The sequence below is a fragment of the Leptodactylus fuscus genome, chromosome 9 (genome assembly GCF_031893055.1).
Source record: "Leptodactylus fuscus isolate aLepFus1 chromosome 9, aLepFus1.hap2, whole genome shotgun sequence".
Taxonomy (NCBI): Eukaryota; Metazoa; Chordata; class Amphibia; order Anura; family Leptodactylidae; genus Leptodactylus; species Leptodactylus fuscus.
Window position 1 is genome coordinate 41,860,751 of NC_134273.1, and position 20,762 is coordinate 41,881,512.

Below are 20,762 nucleotides of genomic sequence, written 5' to 3' on the forward strand. Positions count from 1 at the left end.
TGCATTTTTTTCCTTAGTATTAAATCTATAGGGAAAATGCTTGGTAAAATTGACAAACTGCATTCTTCAAAAAAGCACTCTCTTTCTCTCAAGTTCACTCTCTTTCCTAGTACTGGAAAAACCTGTGTTTTTTATCCCCACTACGTTGTTGTAGCAGCTAAAAAAAGGCTTAGCTTTAAAGTAGTTTTCACAGACTAAGATATTGATGACCTATCCTTAGGTTCGCGGGCCTACGGACACCCAGCACCTCCAGCAAGCAGCTGTTTAAAGATACCGCAGCTTTGGGCAAACACCGCGGTCTCTTCACAAAGTACAGAGCTGTACATTGTATTGCGGCTGTGTGTGGTATTGCAACTTAGTCACTCCACCGGATTGCCATTGCGCAGCAGTCAGGCCACGTGTAGAATGCATGTGACTTCACTAACCTGTAAAGCAGAGGTGCTGCAGCGTCAACCAGCTGATCTGTGTGGGACACCGGTGTCGGATCCCCTCTGATCAGATATTGAAAGCCTTTCCTGAGGCTAGGTCATCAATACTTCAGTTCTGGAAAACCCCTTTAGGCCGGAGCCCCACGTCATATAATGCCATGATTTGGCTGCACTGGAAATGCCGTGGAAAAAATTGCAGCGTTTTACAGTCACTGCAAATTGGATGGGATTCTAGCCAGACATTGTGACAAAAATACGCACAGCGGACATGCTGCAATTTCCAAAACCATTGCAGTTTGGGAAATTGCAGCAATTCCATTACGCCAGCAGTTTCTCTATAAGTATAATGGAAGCAGAAAGTCCGCAGAGGAAACCTCTGTGAAAGGCACTGCGGGAAAAACACCGCCATGCGTTGCCACTGTAGTTTTTCCCGAATTGCTTTTTTTGCTGTGGCCCGCTACTTGAGGACTTAGCCTTAAGAGCAATTTCTGAAAATGTGCAATACTGTAAGAACGAGCCAAAAACCAAACCCTTGGATCTTCTCAGACTTCCCTGTACTAATGTATAGCCACAAGATTATCCTTCCCAAGGCCCTAAGCACAAGCAGTCCATAATGAAATGGACACACAACACGGCTGTGACTACATCTCCTTTACAGAAATTGAAAAAATAAGCAAACACAACAGGACCTCTGAACATTGTGAATGAGACTCAGCATGAGGGGATTAAGTAGAAAGCCTGGCTTGTGTCAGGGCTGATCAGGGTTTACAGTGCTCACAAAATATGGGTCAGAACAAGCAAACAAAAATTATTAGAGCAGAAACACAAAGCACAAAAAGGGACGCAGGTTCTTTACATCTCCTTTTAGCTATAGCACCGTTACAGTAAGAGCTCACACAAAGTACATACATTACAAATACAACCGCTAAACACAGATATATCTACTGCCCAATCTGTTTTACAGCTATATACTACAGATAGGTGGCCATAGACATTACATTTTTTTCATTCACATGGCAACATAAGGCCTAATGTTATGCAAAGAAATATTTTTTCCTCAGTGTGGAAGTATACATATCATATTAAGCTTTATAACCCATTAGATCCATCTTATGTTTGCTATTATGGTTATGTACCTAGTACGTTTGCTCTCATATTATGGCACCTGTATCAGTGAGCGCTCACACTACCGTTATTAATGTCCGTTACTCTCATCTGTCATAGAATGAGAGCAACGGACACTAAATGACAGATGCACATGGAGCCCGTCCGTCTGGTGTCCATCTGCATTAACCTCAATGAAGAAACAACACTTTTCTGATGGAAGAACAATTCCAGCATGCAGGATTTTTCTTCTGTTGCAAAAGAAAACAAACATGACAGAAGAAAGTTTTACGAACAATTATTATTATAGTCAATAGTAACGGACACAGATAGATGTGGCAGCATCTGTATCCATTACACTGGTATTCTCAATATCCATGCAGTCATCCTATGATGGATGAAAGCAATGGACATTAATAAAAGGTAGTGTGTATGAAGCACCAATGTATTCCACATATGGTGTCATCACTTACTGTCCATTATCCATTATGGATGGAAACCCACACAAGCATAAGAACATACTAACTCCATGTAGCTTGTACCCACCAAGCCACCATGCTGCCCCAGTATATCTTAAACTAAATAAAAAGTTGTAATTTTTTTCCCGCAGATCACTCATACACAAGTCTATAGGGGATCTGTGAGAGCAGGTGCCATACTGATGCAAACCTGCTGCGTGAATAAGCCCTAAAGGTATTACTGTTCTACATATTAGGTTAAATATAATGCATCAGCATAGTGGTTTATGCCTGTAAATTATCCTCTTTAGGCCTGCTCCAATAACAAGCTTATTGTACAGACTGCCCTAGGGTCCTTTCTAAGTCAGCACAGCAGACCGCACAGCTATTCCCCATTCCCAGTTGAATTGAAGGTAGTGGGGAGGTAGAGCCCCTGTGATCAAGCTGCAAGCATTCTGGACTGTGGTTAGAAAAGGGTTAAACCACCATTATAGAAATCTTGTCTGATGCAGAAGGCTCGGCTGCCATTAGATTTGCTCTATTCAATTACTATGAAATAGATGAAGACAGAGCACAGCACTTGTCTCCACCAGTCCCATAAACAGTAACCGGACATGTTGTAAGAATGCATGACCACCACCCCATTCTGCCCCGCATTTTATCCCAGTGATCAACCCCCCAGCTATCATATAGGTATAACTTGTCCTGCACATAGGTGATATATTGTATTTGAGCTGACGGTAGTGACAAGTTGTTATGGCTGGTAATGAAGGTGTTATTTTACAACAGAAGAAAACAAATCTGAATACAAGCAAGCTGATGGGTGACATTCCTCTGCTGTCAGTGATGCTGTCCAGAAGAAATCCTACCAGCTGTCAACAGAGCTTGTGTGATGAGAAAAGACAAGTCCGGACTAAAGGACCTTTCACACTTGTTTTTCTGAACGTTTGACCCATGTACTGGGACTGCACCAAGGAACCGGACAAAAACCATCTTCAACTAGGTGCCTGTTTTCTCAAGATCTTATATATACAGGTCCTCCCCTATAGTAGAGGGTAAGGGGGGGGGGGTCCTGTTATTAACATATAATATGGCAAAACAAAAAACAGAATACGACTGGGGCTGTGTGGAGTCTTGTGGCTGCATGATATAATGTCACGCTGCTACATTGCCACTAATGATAGTGATGGTGGCTGCGACAAGTATCAGTAACTACGACCCAAAGTTGGCAGAAACCCAACCTGCTGAATGTGTGGCGACCACTTTTATTTTCATTATATGACCAACCCTGACAATCTACAGGTCATGTGTCCCCCCCCCCCCCGCCCTATCTAGTCTTATACCTATAGGGTATATTATGTACACACGTGCTTTATGGCTATGTGTATGAGCTAAATATTCGGCAACAGGGATGGGATCTGATCCTATCCTGGGATACTGAGGAAGTCTTTTATCAGAGCTGTCTTCATGAAATGGACTGGAAAGTGTTACCTAACTGGAATGTCAGGCATGGAGAGGAGATATTCTGCATTCCAGACCCTGTAAACAGCTGAAAATATAAGGAGCCTACCAGGTGTGTCCAAGTCACTAAACAGTCCAGATAGATCCAGCTTTATTAGTAAGAAAATCCAGAATCAACCATTTTCCTGGTAACTTGTGTTAAAAAGCCTTATCCCCTCCTCCAAGAACTGCAAAGAAAGCTTTCCCATACAGTACAGAGTCTTAACAAGTCTCATGCTTCAGGCTTTCTTCACAATAAGCGCTGGTGCAAGCATTTGTTAGCACTGAAGCATTCACTAACTGAGAATTGGGCTAATAAAGAGCTTTGGAGATGACACTAGGAATGAGCTGCAATGACAGAAAAAATCCTATTAGTTATTTATAAGTTGACTGTTGTATTCACCATTCAGAAACCCCCGGTTGAAGTACATTCACACGCACTGGATTTGATGTAGTTTTTGTCAAAAAAACGACAACTAAAAAACGACCAAAAACAAACCAAACAAATGAACTTGAAGCCCCCTTCATTCCTTTTTTTCTTCTGACTTCTCCATACCACTATCTTCTTTTGTGGCAGCTGCAAATCGCTGTCCATGAAACAGGTCAGTCTTTCTGTTTTAAAGGCAGCACTGGGGGAGACTTCAAATAAAAGCGGGGGCTCCGGCAGAACATTGGCATCCTATTGTGGCTCCAGCCGTAAAATGCATGGCAAGATTGAGCAAGAGACTTATTTTTTTCAGCATTCTGTTGCAATCTCTGCCTCCCGTTTACAAACAATAGGAGGCAGAATTTGGGTGGAATCTGCCACTGATATGGGGGCAAATGCATCCCCAAAAATCACCAGCAAAATCCACTTGTGTGAACATAAACTATGAAGCCTAGAAGCGATTTTGGTGGTGGAAGGCTCATCATCAATGAGTGTTAAAGAAGTTCTCTTTTTTTGTTTAGTTTTTTTTTCTACAGTAAACAAGAGTATAATTCACTCTCAAATAAGATACAAATCAACAGAACATAATAGAGAACCAAAATAAAAGAACAAAAAAACCAACACTAAATAAAACCCATTCCCCCAGCCCACGTGTCGACCATACAAGAGCTCCACACAGTACCAGGGTCTCTGGCCTGAGCTGAAAGAATCGCCTTATCAGTTTGTCCTTATTTGAAGTTATATTCAACCAGTCCGTAAGAAAAAGAAGTTCTACTTTTGCAAGGACCAGAGTGAAAGGGACCAGAGTAGTCCAGTATCAAATGATATCCTTTCATATGGCACCAGCCCATAAAATCATGGCATAGCTCTCTGAAATCGAGTAGCTGCACTTGTCTGCATCAGGATAGGATGTTAAAAATTGGCCATTCAGGAGTCAAATGCACACAAATGTTAGCGCTATGAGCAAAATAGTCTGAACCAGGGTCCACAGATCTGGTCTCTGGGGCAATTCCAATAATTATGTTAGATATCAGAGATTTGTTGTTGACATTTGGCACAAGAGTATATAGTTTGGGGTGACATTTTTTATTGTCATGTCTTCACAAGTCCTAAAAAATTTTGATAAAAAGCTCAGAATGGGTTAAAATGACTGTTCAGCCAATCACTGGCCATAGTAGACATGTATCAGTCAGTGACTGGCTAAAAACAGACCAGATAGTAAAAACCAGAGGCGGACTTGGGCAGTGTTCAGCAAAATGCACGAGGAGAGTATTGTCTTCAAACTGTTTCCCAGAAAACCTCTTTAAAATAATTGTGGTTGTTACATGCCACCCACTGAGGATCTATCCTTAGGGTGGGCCATCAAGATGTGATCGGAGGAGTCCAATAAATACAGAGCAGCGGTTTGAAGACACCACAGCATTCGGGTGAGCAGTGCGGCCTCTTCACTGACTACCAAGTACTGAGCTGTATACTGTGTATGGGCTGTACTTGGTATGGCAGCTAAGCACTATTTATTTACTATGGGACTGATAAATGTGGCACCATTGCTGCAGCGGAATATATAAAACTTTACTTTTATTAGATACTCTAAAACATATAACAAAATGTTTAAAACATATCCTACACCATAACCCGCTGTGTGATGACAGGTAAGTGTATAAGGAGGAGAGCTGGATTATGAGGGACTTCGAGTTCTTGAAGATCTCCTTGAGGAATCAGAGCGAGATGAGAATAAAGGTCCTTTTACAAACCTGAAGCCCCTCAGTAAAACGTTACCTCCTCCAGGTGACTATACTCATATAGACCTTTTTGTGGAGCTAGTGACAAAGGAATTTAGGAGGATGGAGAAAAACAGAAAGAACAGCCGATCCTCTAACCTCAGTAAAATGGAATTGCAGGCCCTCCTTTGTCTGGAAAAGGACAATAAGTTAGTCCTGAAGCCGGCAGACAAGGGGGGGAATGTTGTTGCCCTGGATAGGAAGAACTATATAGAAATGTGTTGGGCTTTGCTTAATGACAATCAATGTTATAACATCATAAATAGGGAACAGGTATCAGGATTCATAGCTGAGATGAAGAGGATTCTAGAGGAGGCTTTCCAAAGGGAATTGATTGATAAAAACGAACGGGATTTCATGTTGCCCCGTCACCCAGTAATGGCCTCCTTTTATGCCCTGCCCAAGATTCATAAAGGGCTTGTCCCTTTAAGGGGCAGGCCAATTGTGTCCCAGATAGGAAGCCTTACCCAAAATGCGAGCAAATATCTTGATATGGTGTTGAGACCTTTTGTGTTGGGTCTGGCTTCCTATACGAGGGACAGCATGGATGTGCTAAATAGATTGGAGGGTATAACACTGGAGGAGGATGTAGCATTTGCCAGTTTAGATGTAGAGGCATTATATTCCTCCATCCCGCACAACAAGGGGTATGAGGCTGTCAGCTATTATCTGAAAACACGCAGAATGGGATTACAAGGTCACAACGAATTTGTGTTAAAACTGTTAGCTTTTGTGCTGGAGAGGAATGTCTTTGGTTTTGAGGGGCGGACCTTCCACCAGCTGAGGGGCACGGCGATGGGGAGCCCTGTGGCTCCCACGTACGCCAATTTGTTCCTCGGCTGGTGGGAGGAAACCGTTGTCCACTCTGAGGAAAACGAGGTCTGGTCAGGTCATATTGACCTATGGATTAGATATATTGACGACATCCTCCTGTTATGGAGGGGATCGAAGGCACAATTTGATTCGTTTGTGAAGGCTCTGAATGGAAATGATTTGGGCCTGAAATTCACTGCTGAATTTCAAAGAGAATCCATTACATTCTTGGATTTAAAACTGACTAGGCAGAAAGATGGAAGAGTTTCTACCAACATATATAGAAAGGCTACATCCACGAATGGTTTTCTTAACTGGCAGAGCTGTCATCCACAGCCCTTGAAACGTGGCATACCAGTTGGCCAATTTATTAGGGCTAAAAGGAATTGCTCCTCATATGGAGATTTTTTGAAAGAATCAAAGAACCTCTCAACTATGTTCTCCCAAAAAGGTTATCCCGAGAGAGTGGTGAATAAGGCGTTTGGTAGAGCCAAGGGAATGAGTAGAGGTCAACTCTTGGTCCCAAGACAAAAAACTGAACAAAAGGGCCCCACAAGGATTGTTGGGACATTTGACGTCCGACATATGGAGGTGAGGGATGTTCTGCAAAAATATTGGGACATTTTGAAGGCTGACTCTGATTTAAGTGAGGAGGTGGGCACGGGGCCAATGATTACCTTTAGAAAAGGGAAAAATCTTAAGGATCGGCTGGTCCACAGTAATCTACCTACAGACAGTGAGGAGAAAACGTGGTTGTCCCAAGGGAGACCTATGGGTACATTTAAATGTGGGAGATGTACTGCATGCCCGTTTGTAGATAAGAAACCTCAGTTCACAAGTGCAGCAACGGGTGCCACATTCCAATGTAGAAGTTTTGCCAACTGTGAAACGATGGGAGTGGTCTACCTCCTTAGCTGTCCATGCCCACTAAATTATGTGGGCAAGACCATCAGGCAGCTAAGGAGAAGGATTAGGGACCACATTTGTGATATTGCAAATGGGAGGGACACTCCGGTGGCACGACATTTTGTGAACTTTCACTCAGGTGACACGTCTGGACTTAGGGTGCAGGTTATTGAAGTAGTGAAACCTCACCCTAGAGGAGGAAATTGGGACAATTTTGTTCTAAGGAAAGAAGCACAGTGGATCTATCGTATGGAGAGTTTGTCGCCTAAGAGATTAAACGAGCAGATGGATTATACGTGCTTTTTGGAATAATAATTGACCCAAAATAAAGGGTAATGTAAAGGGTCAGTCTAACTCCTTTGGCATATGAATGACCTTGTTCACTCAAAGTTCATTTTTATGAACTAGACTATTGTGAACTTGTTTGGGATATACTCATGAATAGACACATTTCTTGTATTTATAATCTTCTATATTACAACTCATGCCCTGATGTAAGAATGGATAGGTAATACCTAGAGATTATGATTGGTGCGAAATACACCACTATACGGACCCTGTTGGGCAAAGAAAAACTTTCTTTGTCTGGTTCCCTTATGTACCAACTACCTCTCCCATAAGCCCAGTTCCACTGCTCCACGAGTGCATCTATAAAAGAAATAGGAACAATTAACGCTCCCAATTACATTCCGTATAGTGATGTTTTGAAAATAATCGAAGTAGCTTATAGCCATTCATGTACTGATACGATACTTACCGTTAAGGATATAGAAATGATTAAGTCGAGGTATTGGAGGATGGCTATGTAGCTCGTTTGATGTAGGGGCAGATGCCAGAGGAGGGTATCTGGTTCGTTGTTAACTAGCGAGCGCTATAGATCTGACACGATAAGAGAAAAATAAGTGTCTTTATTCGAACCAGGCGCATGCGCTAGTGTAGAGTATTAGGTAGAATAGTGGAGGAGACCGGTACGATCCTCGCGCATGCGCACTGTGTTTCTATTGAAGGTATCTATGGAATGTTGCGTATGACGTATAGGCCTATGCGTAGGTGGGCGCACACGTCCAATGAAAGAGATTGGTTGGGAGCAGTGGAGGGGCGTGGTGTAGGGTTTAAATACCTTGAAGAGAGCAGGGCAACTCACCGCTGGGAGTTGAGCGGCGGTCCTGCTAGCGGTCAGAACACCTACCGCTGATTTTTCTTGCACGAAGTGTCCGATGTTCAGGACCTTGTAAAATAGACCCCTGATGAATCACTTTGAGTGAAGAAACACGTAGGGTCAGATAAAGCAGTTATAGATGTAGCACCCACACGCAGATAATTTGAATAGTGACCAAGTCAGTGGTACCTTTCCTCCTCTGTTGGTGTGGCGTTAGGCCAGTATCCTCGGAGGGGTGGGGGAGCATTCCATTGAGCTTTTCTCAGTATTGTTGGTCACATTCTTATTTAAATCTGTGAGGTTCTTGGTGCACATCGTGTATTGGATGAGGGAGGTAGAGACAGGATTGAAATAGGGCGCAACAGAGATAGCGCTTCCAGCTCTCCTCCTTATACACTTACCTGTCATCACACAGCGGGTTATGGTGTAGGATATGTTTTAAACATTTTGTTATATGTTTTAGAGTATCTAATAAAAGTAAAGTTTTATATATTCCTTTTCTTTGGTGGATAAGTCAAATCCCCTTTCAGTGACATATGTTTATAGGAATTTATTTATCTAAAGTTACGGTGATTTTTACCATTGCTGCAGCGTTTACAAGCACTGATGTCATTGCTACTCAGTGGGGGACCCAAGTGCCAGAGCCACACAGAACTGTTATTGATGACCTAACCGAAGGACAAGTCATCAATATTTAAAGGGGTTGCAAAGGAATTAAAATACTAGGCCAAGGAAGATGAAACAAAAAAAAAAACAAAAAACAAAAAAACACCAACACCACACAATACTGACCTCTCCCCATTGGTCCAGTGTCCCCCACCACTGTCAGGTCTAGCAGCACCTGGGGGCTTCTTCCAGCAGAATTTCTTGCTGCATGTGTCCACTGAGGTCAATCATTGGCCTTGGTGGTCACAGGAAAGGGCCCAGGACATCACTCACATACAGTAAGTCACTGGTAACATCCCGGGTCATTTCCTGTGACCACTGAGCTACTGATTCCTGACTGACCCCTTTTCCAGCAGAAAAGGGGTCAGTATGGAAGCATATGAGACACTTCTTTCCCACGAACACATTTGATGTAAACAAGAGGTGCAGCCCCTGTAGCCACAGATCCTAACATCTTTTGGCCACACTGTATACAGCATTACATACAGGACCAATTACAAGCTCATCAGTCTCACTAGATACAAAATGTCATCTGTTCTTTTCCAGCAGCACCGGTAAAGGTTTGGTGACTCATCCCTCTAGAGGAGCGATGCCGGAAACTGAGAGGCTGAATGTTATCAGAATAATAGCATTAGTACATAAAATAACCGTGCAAGAACCCAAGGCACGAGTAGTACACAATGTAACGTGAACAAAAATGTAGCTTTACCAGAAAATGACTGCAAGAAAAGCATCTGTGTATTGTTTGTTGGTATATATAGAAAGCACCAAAATCTGTCATATCCCTATAGCAAGCGTGTAGTGAACGCAGCATGCTCACGCAATATCTTTGTCACTCCATCAATTGCTATGGAGACTGGCTGTGTGGTCAGCTTCCCGCTGGTAAGGAGTTGAATGTTACCTCCTCACTGCAGAGGACGCACAGCCAGACATATTTACTGCATCAATTGTCATTGTTCTGGAGCAAGTGCCATACTTATCATGGCTCACTATCACCATCCTTGTCTGTGATGGCTGGCTTATGTAAAAACAGCCAAGCTCTCCGAGTTTCATTGCATCTGTAACTGAAGTGGATCATGCCTTCAGGAAATTTGGAAACCACTCCTCTGGGGTTCTGACCTCTTGGCCATGACACATCCAAGCTGGCCCACCTAAGTTTGTGATTAGACCAAGGAAATTCAACAGAAGTAGGGCATGATGTCTTAAGCTGTAGGATAAAGTAGATCCCTAATAGGGCACACTGCCACAAGATATTAAACTGTATACTTAAGCCTTGCCATTGCCGAGCACCAAGATGTTATAACTTGCATGCCTGCCAATAGCAGACATTCCCAAGGACAAAATGCTCTGCCATCTATCTCATACTACAATACTGCGCTGGATCAAACATGGCTAAATAGAAGAACTAATATCATTTGGGATTTTTACAGAACTAGATCCTTAAAGGGGTTGTGCCACAAAGAAAATGTATTCTCTATCTATGGGACAGAGGAGAACTAGCTGATCAGTGGGGGCCTGTGCAATGAGATCCCTACTGATCCTGACAATGGGGTTATATTACTCCCCCCTATCTCACACACAGTCAGCTACCCCCAGCGCTCCCACTAAAGGGAATAGGAGCAGGGATTGGCACTGTCCACTAACTCCTATGGATAGTGTTTGGGCTAATGGCCAATATTTTTCATGACTGTACTTATGTATTGCTGCTGTGTATTTTTCGTCCTCCTGTGACAATCTTTTTTTTATCTTGATTGTTTTTAGATTTTTTTTCAATAATAAGGTTGTACCTGTTTTATTAGGATTGGCTCTTGTACTCCACTTTTCTTTGTAAGTTTCTTATTTTACAGTCCAAGCAAAGTAAGTGAGATTTTATTTAATCCCAGCCTCACATTGTGGAAAAAGATGCTACACAAAATGCTGCTATTTTCAGAAAGGCGTGCTTGTTTGAGAAACACCATGTTAATTTTACCTGCAAAAACAATGCATATTCTCCATGGACTTGTAGAGAGAGAGGCCAAAATGCAGTGGAAAAGCAGTGAAAGACACAAGAAGTTTTGTGACTGTTTTCACCGCAGTTTTCTCTGCAACATATTGCTAAGTGTGGCCTTAGCCTAAAGGTGGTTACAGAAAATATTTTGGGCTGCACTTTTATCCCCTCTTCCTTTTACAGGATGTCATTCAAAGAAGATATTCTAAGTTTTGCTTCTGTTAAAAAAATATATTACGAGCTACAAATTACAAAAATATCACAAATCAAACGGTCCTTTGTTGCTCCACTACATTATTCTAGATAGGAACAATGGAAAAGCAGAGTAAAGGAAAAACCCGCTATCCACACAAAGAGCTGGGATGAAAGAAGCCCACACACACACACACACACACACACACACACACAGTATTAAGTATACAGGACTCTTTCTAGTCTGGTCACAGTTCATCGCTCAGTATTTACACAAACCCTGGTGTAACTTATCCAGATGTCTTCCATATTACCTCCGAAGCCGGCAGGTAATAAAAGCTACAGGACTGCAAACAGCTGACAGGTGAGCTAAAGCCACAGCAAGACAAATACACGGGAACAGATCGCTTGTACGCAGCCTCATCCTCACACAGGAAGAAATTACACAAATATAATCTATATTTCTATAAAAAGAAATTTTTTATGACACTGGCAGTCTCTCATTTTAGAACTTTATAATAATAAAAAAGTAATTACTTATTTTAAAAAACATATATATATTGCTTAAAAAGCACAAAAGTATAATTATATTAGAAGAATTAAAAGTTGATTTACCAATGATTCCCCCCTTCCAGAGCAGACTGGATCTCCCAGTTACCGAGCTGTGCAGTGCACTGCAGCCCACTACCCTCAGCAGTAACACATGGAGCCTGGGCAGACCCCATTGACTATAATGGGGTCCGTTGTTTTTAAACTGAAACTAGTAGACGAAAAAGTCCTCCATGCAGGACCTTTCCTCTGCCGATTTTCGGCAGACACTGAGACAGAGTCCCAAACAGAAACCCGGCGCAGTTGTGAATGTGGCCTTACTGATCTATAACAGAAGGATGTCTTCGAATTAGAAGATGTTTGCTATGGTTTCTACCATGTCCAAATGCATTGGAGATTCCCACACTTTGTATCTACGACATCAGCACAGTGTATTTTAAAGAGCAGCGTTTCCCAAACTTTTTGAGTTGCGGAGAACTATTGAGGACAGAAATTCTGTAGGGAGCACTAAACATATTTTACCTAAAACCTACATAGGTGCCAAAGATAACGAGCGATATTAACGATGGGGCGGGGGGATTTCTAACGAATTGATATTAGATATTACATTTTCTATTAACTTTATTCAAAAATTTTTCTTTTTCAGTCAAAAAATAAGGAACTTAACTGTGGTTTGTTGTCACTGGTCTCAGCGAATCCAATTTCCAAGTAGGAATCATGGCATTTCCATTGATGAACAACCAAATGTTTTTCGAATAACACGTGGCAAATAACTGCAAATACTGCGCAAACTAAAATGACACAGCAAGGATCAAGTGACCGCACAATACGAGTGTGAAAGATGACTAAAGAATTTCTGTCCGTAGGTACAGTTTTTTCAGCGAATATACAAGACCGGTGTATTAAGCTGGAAAGGGCGGTCTGAGACCAGTTTGGAAGTGCCGTCCGACCGTGAAGCGTTAATCCGCCGGCCTCGTATATATAAGCCGAACAGACCATAGTGCTGCGCCAGTAGAATATTAGGAGTGCATGTGAACCACTATTTTAATTTTAAAACCCTTCACATTTAGCTGTTTTTTTTGTTAACAGTTTCTTATTGCCATATGACAGAGCACCTGTAGATGGTTCGCGGAGCACTTGGTGCTCCCCGTAGCACAGTTTGGGAAACGCTGCTATAGAGCATTTAGACTTAGGTGTGACTTAACAGTATCTAGTCCCAGTTTTGTAGCTCTCTGTAATAAAAAGAAGTCCATTTGCATTGAATACATAGCCATGAGCTGCACTCACTATTCTCTTAAACTGAAATTTTAACTGCAGAATAAAGGAAGCGAAAGTGACAACCTCATGACAAGAGCTTGGAGCAGGAGATGTCCCTATTCCACAAGGTCATGTCATTCTGCTGAACATGTGTCATTCCCAACACAAAGTGTAGGATGTCTTACTACAGAGTAAATACACATAAACTGCTTTGTATGGATAAGTCAGAAAAGTGGAGAATGGTTCCATCTAGACACACATAGCAATGTCCTGAGGTTTCAAGAGAATCATCACAGGGCACTGATGCCAATGCTGTCAGGCTCTAGAGAAGATATACTATACAGGCGCACTATCAGTTTCTGGCATTATGTTGCAAACACTGTGGCCTTGCAGCACTGGGACCGCCAGGCCTGGGCATCATCTGCAGGTGTTAGCGCCTTCTGTGTTCTCTCTTTTCTTGCCACACTCCAGAAGCTTCACGATGGCTTACTATTACAGACAATCAATTAACCTCTGTGAGTTAAAGAGTGTAAGCTCCAGTGACTAAAGTGAGGGATTACACTCTGTATGAGCACGGAAGAACGTGTATAATAAATAAGAAATAATCAAATTGATGATAAATTCTATTAGGGCATATGTCTCATTCTCACGATCAGTTTCTTAGGAGGGGGCACAGTGACGCATTAAATACGGCCACATGAGGCTTCAGATTTTTAATTAAAGGGGCTCTATCATTGGGAAAAGTCATTTAATTAAGCACATACTTGCATAGCCAATGCTATCTCACACAAACTTTTTGTATGTTAATCGTCTCAGTAGAGTTTGAATGAGCCCATTTTTATTCATATGTTAATTAGCCTCCAGCGTGCACCGGAAGTCTCAGTGAGCACTGTCTCTGCTGTGTGTACAGACAAGGCTGCTGCTGAGGACTCATCTCCCTGCTCTCACACACACACATAGCAGAGAAAAGCAGAGAGTGCTCGCTGAGACTTCCAGAGTGCGCGCTGGAGACTAATTAGCATATGGTTAAAAATGGGCTCATTCAAAAACTAATGAGGCAATTAACATACAAAAGTTAGGTGCGGAATAGCCTTTCTAGAGGCTATGCAAGTATGTGCTTAGTTAAAAATGACTTTTCCCAATGATAGAGCCCATTTAATGGCTGCAAGATTTCATATTAACACCTCGGTTTTACCCCCAAATCATGCGGCTATTAACTAACAACCTGAAAACCGCACCCACTGCATTTGGACATGGCCTTGGGTGCTATTACATGTATTAGCATTACAAACCGTCCCGATTTATCTTATGACTAATATTGACCAAAAGTGCAAAACACACGATTTCCAAAAATGCACGCATTAATGCAAGTAAAAGCGGAAATGTGTTATATATAGCAGCTTAAGCGGCAGCCACAACCTGCACCCTATCATTATGGTCAATGAGTAATTATAAAGTCACCTTAGTTTATCATCAATATTTCAGCTAGGCAGGGCATGTGACAATTGTGCCATGTGACTGGAAGCCATGTTGTTTACCACAACCAGTGAGTAAGGGTAAAGCTCAAAAATAAGGAGAGGAATTGGTCAAATGTTTTAGCCACTTTATGGCATAATATGTATGAGCTAATTTTACCACACAACCAACTGCCCTTTTTCTCACCTTACATGCCATTTTCCTGACAAGTGGGAATGTCAGAGACGATGGGGAGGGGAAAGGTTGCCCACAGTCAGGCAGATTTACATTAGAAGCTGGCATAAATTATAGCTCAAATCTATGGCAGCTCCAAGCTGGCGTAAATTTGCAATTCTGGGCACCTGGTTGGCATATCTACACAGGGAAAGACCAATGTAAGAAATGTTAGTTTTGACAAATCTCCCCTATTGTGCTACCTCTGTGTTTTCCCAAATCCACTACCACCCTGAAGCTACAGCTTGAAAACCCAGCCTTAATCAGTTTATTCAGGCAACGTCTGCAGCTTCATATACACACAGAGCTACCTGAGGAGGACACATAGATACAGCTAGTGCCTTAAGGTACACACTGTACGTGGAGAACACATCTGTTGTGATGTTACGACTGGGACTTACCTGTGATTCTGGGTGCTCAGCTAGTCCCAACAAAGCAATGAAGAAAAGCATGAGTTAACCCTGCCAAGAGCTGATTCTATGCCTCGAGTACATCAGGGCCCCATCACTGGGGGCCAAGGTATCCCCTTTCTTCAGGAATCTGTTCTTGGTACCTAAACAAAGACAATATGTATAAAGATAGGAATGAATAAATGAAAGAAGTAAATAAAAAAAATCAGCTTAAAGAAAGAAAATGACTAGAGGTTGGATGTAACCTGGAGAATGGTCCTTGGATCCAAATGTCATGGCAGAGATTTCCACTGACCAAAAACTAATAGGCCTTGAGAGCATTGCAGATTGTTCATGTGAAGAGGCAGAACTGAGCGGTCTCCAACGCCATCAGACTGTTCTTCAGAAGAGACAGTCAGGTCAAAGTTTAAAGAGGTATTTTCCATCTGGACAAGATGTTCCTAATGGTACACATGGAGTTATAGAGGTGTCCTCTATATGCCACAGTGGGGAGCTGTTAAGTCTCTCACCAATTTGGATACCATAAAACTTTGTATCTCTGTCGCTACATCATCACATGAAGGCCATTAGGTTCTGAATTTCTGAAGGACAGAAACCTAAAAACTGTGTGAAAACAACAGTGCAGTAAATGTAGTCTAACTTTCTATTGTACCGCCTGAGGAATTTCCAACGTTCTTCGATGTACGTCTCATCCCTGTCCACTGATACCACCATGTCCAGTCCCACAAGACCAGCGTAAATATATTAGAGAATTAGCTCTCAGCTACTATATAAAGGGACAGCCACAATAAAGGGATAGTCCAGTATTAGAAAAACATGGCTGCTTTACTCTACAGTGACATGCCTGATCATGGATTGTGCTTGGCGTTGCAGTTCACTTTCAGTAAAGTAAATGGAGCTGACCTGCAATACCACACACAACCTATGGACAGGTGCACGCTGTTTTTAGAAGAAAGAAGCTGTATTTTTTTTAATCATTGTAACCCTTGCTAAGAACCAATAAGCAGAATCCATACATCTGGTGCTTTCAGAAAACATTCTGACATTGGCACATTGCAGTTGAAGTTTACATTCCAGAAATCTCGCTCTTCTGTAACTATATGAGGTTTCTTCTCTGGTCACACTTAAAGCTAAGTTCAAGATTCTACCTTGTTACAGTAGGTGAAATGATAGTCAGCTACTGATTCTCTATCCTCTCCAGTATTTGGCAAATACTAACCTGCATAGACAGAAGGCCAGCAGAGCAGTACATATGCAGTCTTAGGATTCCCTTACACATCTGCACTAGGCTCGACACACACACATACGTTTTTTGATACATTTTATTAGGCCTCACACAGGAGAGGATCTTAAAGTGACGTATCAGTCTTTCCTAACTTCTTGAATCCACTCCCAAATGTGCTAATAAAAACAAACAAAAAAAACATCAAAAAGGCATGTGAGAGTCCAGCCTCAGGGAATATTCACATGTGCAGGGTTTTTGATGCATATCCAAACCAAAAGTAGGTAATTAAAAAAAAACAATTACCGTAAACAGAAATAGCTTCAGTTTTTATACTGTCATTCCGTTTATCCACATTCAATTTTGGCTTGAAAAACCTAACCAAAACCTGTGCATGTGAATATACCCTTCGAGTCCTCTGTGCAAGTTGCACATTCAGAAAAACACATTGGACTGAAAACAGGAAATCGTTCACATGGGGATTGTGTGTGTACGGCATGTCTCCTGCCATGAGATCTGATACATAACAGGGGGGGGGAAGATGAGGAAGTGAACATCTGTGTTACATAGGTAGCAGGATTTTTGGTGACTAGAGTAGATGATACACCTGTTCTGCTTCCCCTATATAGGTATCCGGATTTATAGGTGGCAAGAGTAGACAATACATCTGTAACACGGTTAGAAAGATTTATAGAGAACTAGAATGGAAGACACATCTGTGGTGCAGGTAGCAGGGTTTATAAGTGACTAGAGCAGAATATACATCTGTGCTGTTTCCTTTATGCAGGATTTAGAGGTGACTAGGGGGGAAATTAATCTGTATTACTTCCTCTACACAGATGGAAGAATTAATAGGTGACTGGAACAGTAGACACACTGGATGACTACAGTCATGGCCAAAAGTTTTGAGAATGATACAAATATTATTTTTTTACAAAGTCTACTGCTTCAGTTGTTCTAATGGCAATTTGCATATACTCCAGAATGTTATAAAGAGTGATCAGCTTAACAGCAATTACTTGCAAAGTCAATATTTGCCTAGAAAATGAACTTTATCCCCCAAAACACATTTCAACATCATTGCAGCCCATCATTGCTCAGGAATGGCAGCAGGCAGGTGTGAGTGCATCTGCACGCACTGTGAGGCGGAGACTCTTGGAGCAAGGCCTGGTCTCAAGGGGGGCAGCAAAGAAGCCACTTCTCTCCAGAAAAAAAACAGGGACAGACTGATATTCTGCAAAAGGTACAGGGAGTAGACTGCTGAGGACTGGGGTAAAGTCATTTTCTCTGATGAATCCCCTTTTCGATTGTTTGGGACATCTGGAAAACAGCTTATTCGGAGAAGACGAGGTGAGCGCTACCACCAGTCTTGTCTCATGCCAACTGTAAAGCATCCTGAAACCATTCATGTGTGGGGTTGCTTCTCAGCCAAGGGAATCGGCTCTCTCACAGTCTTGCCTAAAAACACAGCCATGAATAAAGAATGGTACCAGAATGTCCTCCAAGATCAACTTCTCCCAACCGTCCAAGAGCAGTTTAGCGATCAACAATGCTTTTTCCAGCATGATGGAGCACCTTGCCATAAAGCAAAGGTGATAACTAAATGGCTCAGGGAACAAAACATAGAGATTTTGGGCCCATGGCCTGGAAACTCCCCAGATCTTAATCCCATTGAGAACTTGTGGTCAATCATCAAGAGACGGGTGGACAAACAAAAACCTACAAATTCTGACAAAATGCAAGCATTGATTGTGCAAGAATGGAAGATTATAAAGATAATCTGTTTTCCCTTAGCCCAAACAGCAGCACAAGATGGGGTATTCCTGCCCCTGTGTGCTGTTAGGACAGGTGGAACTTTTAATTAGCTAACAGTTTTTCCCCCTATAAGAGGCCAGAGCGACCTCCTCCCCCCTGTGTTAGTCAAAAAGTATAAAAGGCAATATAACAATACAAACATTACCATAAACAATGGGAGGGAGCCTTGTGCTGCTGTTTGGGCTAAGGGAAAACAGATTATCTTTATAATCTTCCATTCCCCCTACGCCAAACAGCAGCACAAGATGGGGATCTAGCAAGTAAAATCCCAACTAGGGTGGGAGATCTTGGCAAGCAGATGCCAAGACAGAATGTCCGAAGGCTGTGGCCTCTGAGCTGCGCCAGTCCAATCTGCAGTGTCTGGCGAACATCAGATGAAAACTCCAGGAAGCAGCGGAACATATCTGCTCTAAGGAGAGCGAGCGTCTCTCTGACCGGGAAGTTGGTCCAATTCCGGTACTGGTAGGTCTTGAGCGCGAAGAGAGCAAGCGATGGCCTCCCTGATCCATCTTGACAGGGTGGCTTTAACACCTTTGTTACGGCCGTAGGTATTGATGAGCAGGTTCTTCGAAAGGAAGCTGTACAATCCAAATATATGCGCAGATATATGCGACCCTAGGACAAAATCCCTGGATGAACCCAAGTTGAACCCTATCAGGGAAAAAGGTAATGAATGGCTCCGAGTTAGCCAAAGCTTGTAATTCTCCAATCCTTTTGGCAGAGGTAATTGCCAACAAGAAGGTTACCTTGTAGGAGAGATATCTCCAGTCCACTTCTGTTAAGAGTTCAAACGGGGGAGAACAAAGCCCCTGAAGAACCGCAGCCAAGTCCCATTGCGGGACAGGGGGCTGCATCTGAGGGCGGAGCCTAGAGGCCCCTTTAAGGAATTACTTTAATAGAGGATCTTGTTATAACCAGGTCCCTAGAAGAGCGGAAAGTGCTGAAACATGAACCTTCAGGGTAGCTGGAGTTAGCCCCTTATCCAGGTCACTCTGTAGGAACTCCAAGACCGATTCGATAGCAGAGTTATTAAGCTGCCTATCCGAGATCCTTTGGTAACTCCTGTTAGTTGAATCCGCTCTTGAATGGGCCAACGTTCTTAGAAAGGCCTGGGATAATCGTCTATCTCCGTATACGATGCGGTCAACCTCCAGGCCATGAGGTTGAACCTGTCCAGGTCCTGGCAGAGCTGTCAGTTCAGAATTACCAGGTTTTGGACTTGTGGAAGCCTCCAGTAGGTCCCTTGACTCATTAGGATGAGGTGGGTAAACCATGCCCTTTTTTGGCCAGAACGGCATGATCAAATGCAAAGTGCAACTGGGATTGAACCCAGGATACTGTGGATTCAGGCATACAAGTCTGTAACCCTACAGCTTGAGCCACTAGGGCTTCTATTTCTAAGTAAGACCTCTTATGAAAACTGGGAGAGGGAACCTTACCAGAAATCTGCATGTACTCCTTCACCCAGGAGATGACAACAATAAATGAAGGGCTCCTAGCTGGAGGACCCCGTACTGACAGCAGTGCAGACATGCATAACCTTACAACAAATTGCCTTAGAGCATCCACTATCATGTGAGCAATAAGCAAATATGCACCTAATAAGTAATGATAGTACATAGGTATATGAACCCTTCTTTTAGGTTCACAGCATATAGTCCCCGCTTAGGAATTAAATGCACATTGAAAAACCGCAAGAAATACAAAAATTTGGTTGGATCTTACCATAATGGCGGTGAATCGACTTCGATATTGTGAAGTTGACAGAGTGCCCATAGCAAATAGAAATTAGTGCTTTTAGTCTCTGCAGTGAACACAGAGGGAAAGCTGAAAGAGGACACGGCTTACCTTACTGCAGGGCAGTAAATGAACTGCAGCTGAAAAAGTCAGTAACCTGCAGTATAAACCTAGATCTTTCACTCAGAAAGAAGGGAAAGAGAAGAAAGGATCTAAGACACCTTATTCTAAACCATAGAGGAGGCCACAGCCTCCTCCACCTGTCCAGTCGCACAGGACAGAAAAAAACACAGGGGGGAGGAGGTCGCTCTGGCCTCTTATAGGGGGAAAAACTGTTAGCTAATTAAAAGTTCCACCTGTCCTAACAGCACACAGGGGCAGGAATACCCCATCTTGTGCTGCTGTTTGGCGTAGGGGGAATGGACTGCTATCAGTCAGGATTTGGTCCAGAAGTTGATTGAGAGCATGCCAGGGAGAATTGCAGAGGTCCTGAAGAAGAAGGGTCAACACTGCAAATATTGACTTGCTGCATTAACTCATTGTAACTGTCAATATAAGCTTTTATTACTCATAATATGATTGCAATTATATTTCTGTATGTGATAAAAACATCTGACAAACACACAGAAAAACCAGAGGGCAGCAGATCATGTGACAATAGA

General features: G+C 42.5%; 1 protein-coding gene across 3 annotated transcripts in view; it reads right to left on the reverse strand.

Moving 5' to 3' along the window:
* Positions 1–20,762, reverse strand: part of TMEM184B (transmembrane protein 184B) — a 51,730-nt gene that overhangs the window by 29,885 nt on the left and 1,083 nt on the right. For all 3 annotated transcript variants that reach the window (XM_075287279.1, XM_075287277.1, XM_075287278.1), the window contains exon 2: positions 15,318–15,469. In XM_075287279.1, the coding sequence (XP_075143380.1) occupies positions 15,318–15,368 (51 nt within the window). In that variant the 5' untranslated portion in view covers positions 15,369–15,469. The remainder of the gene's footprint in view (positions 1–15,317; positions 15,470–20,762) is intronic.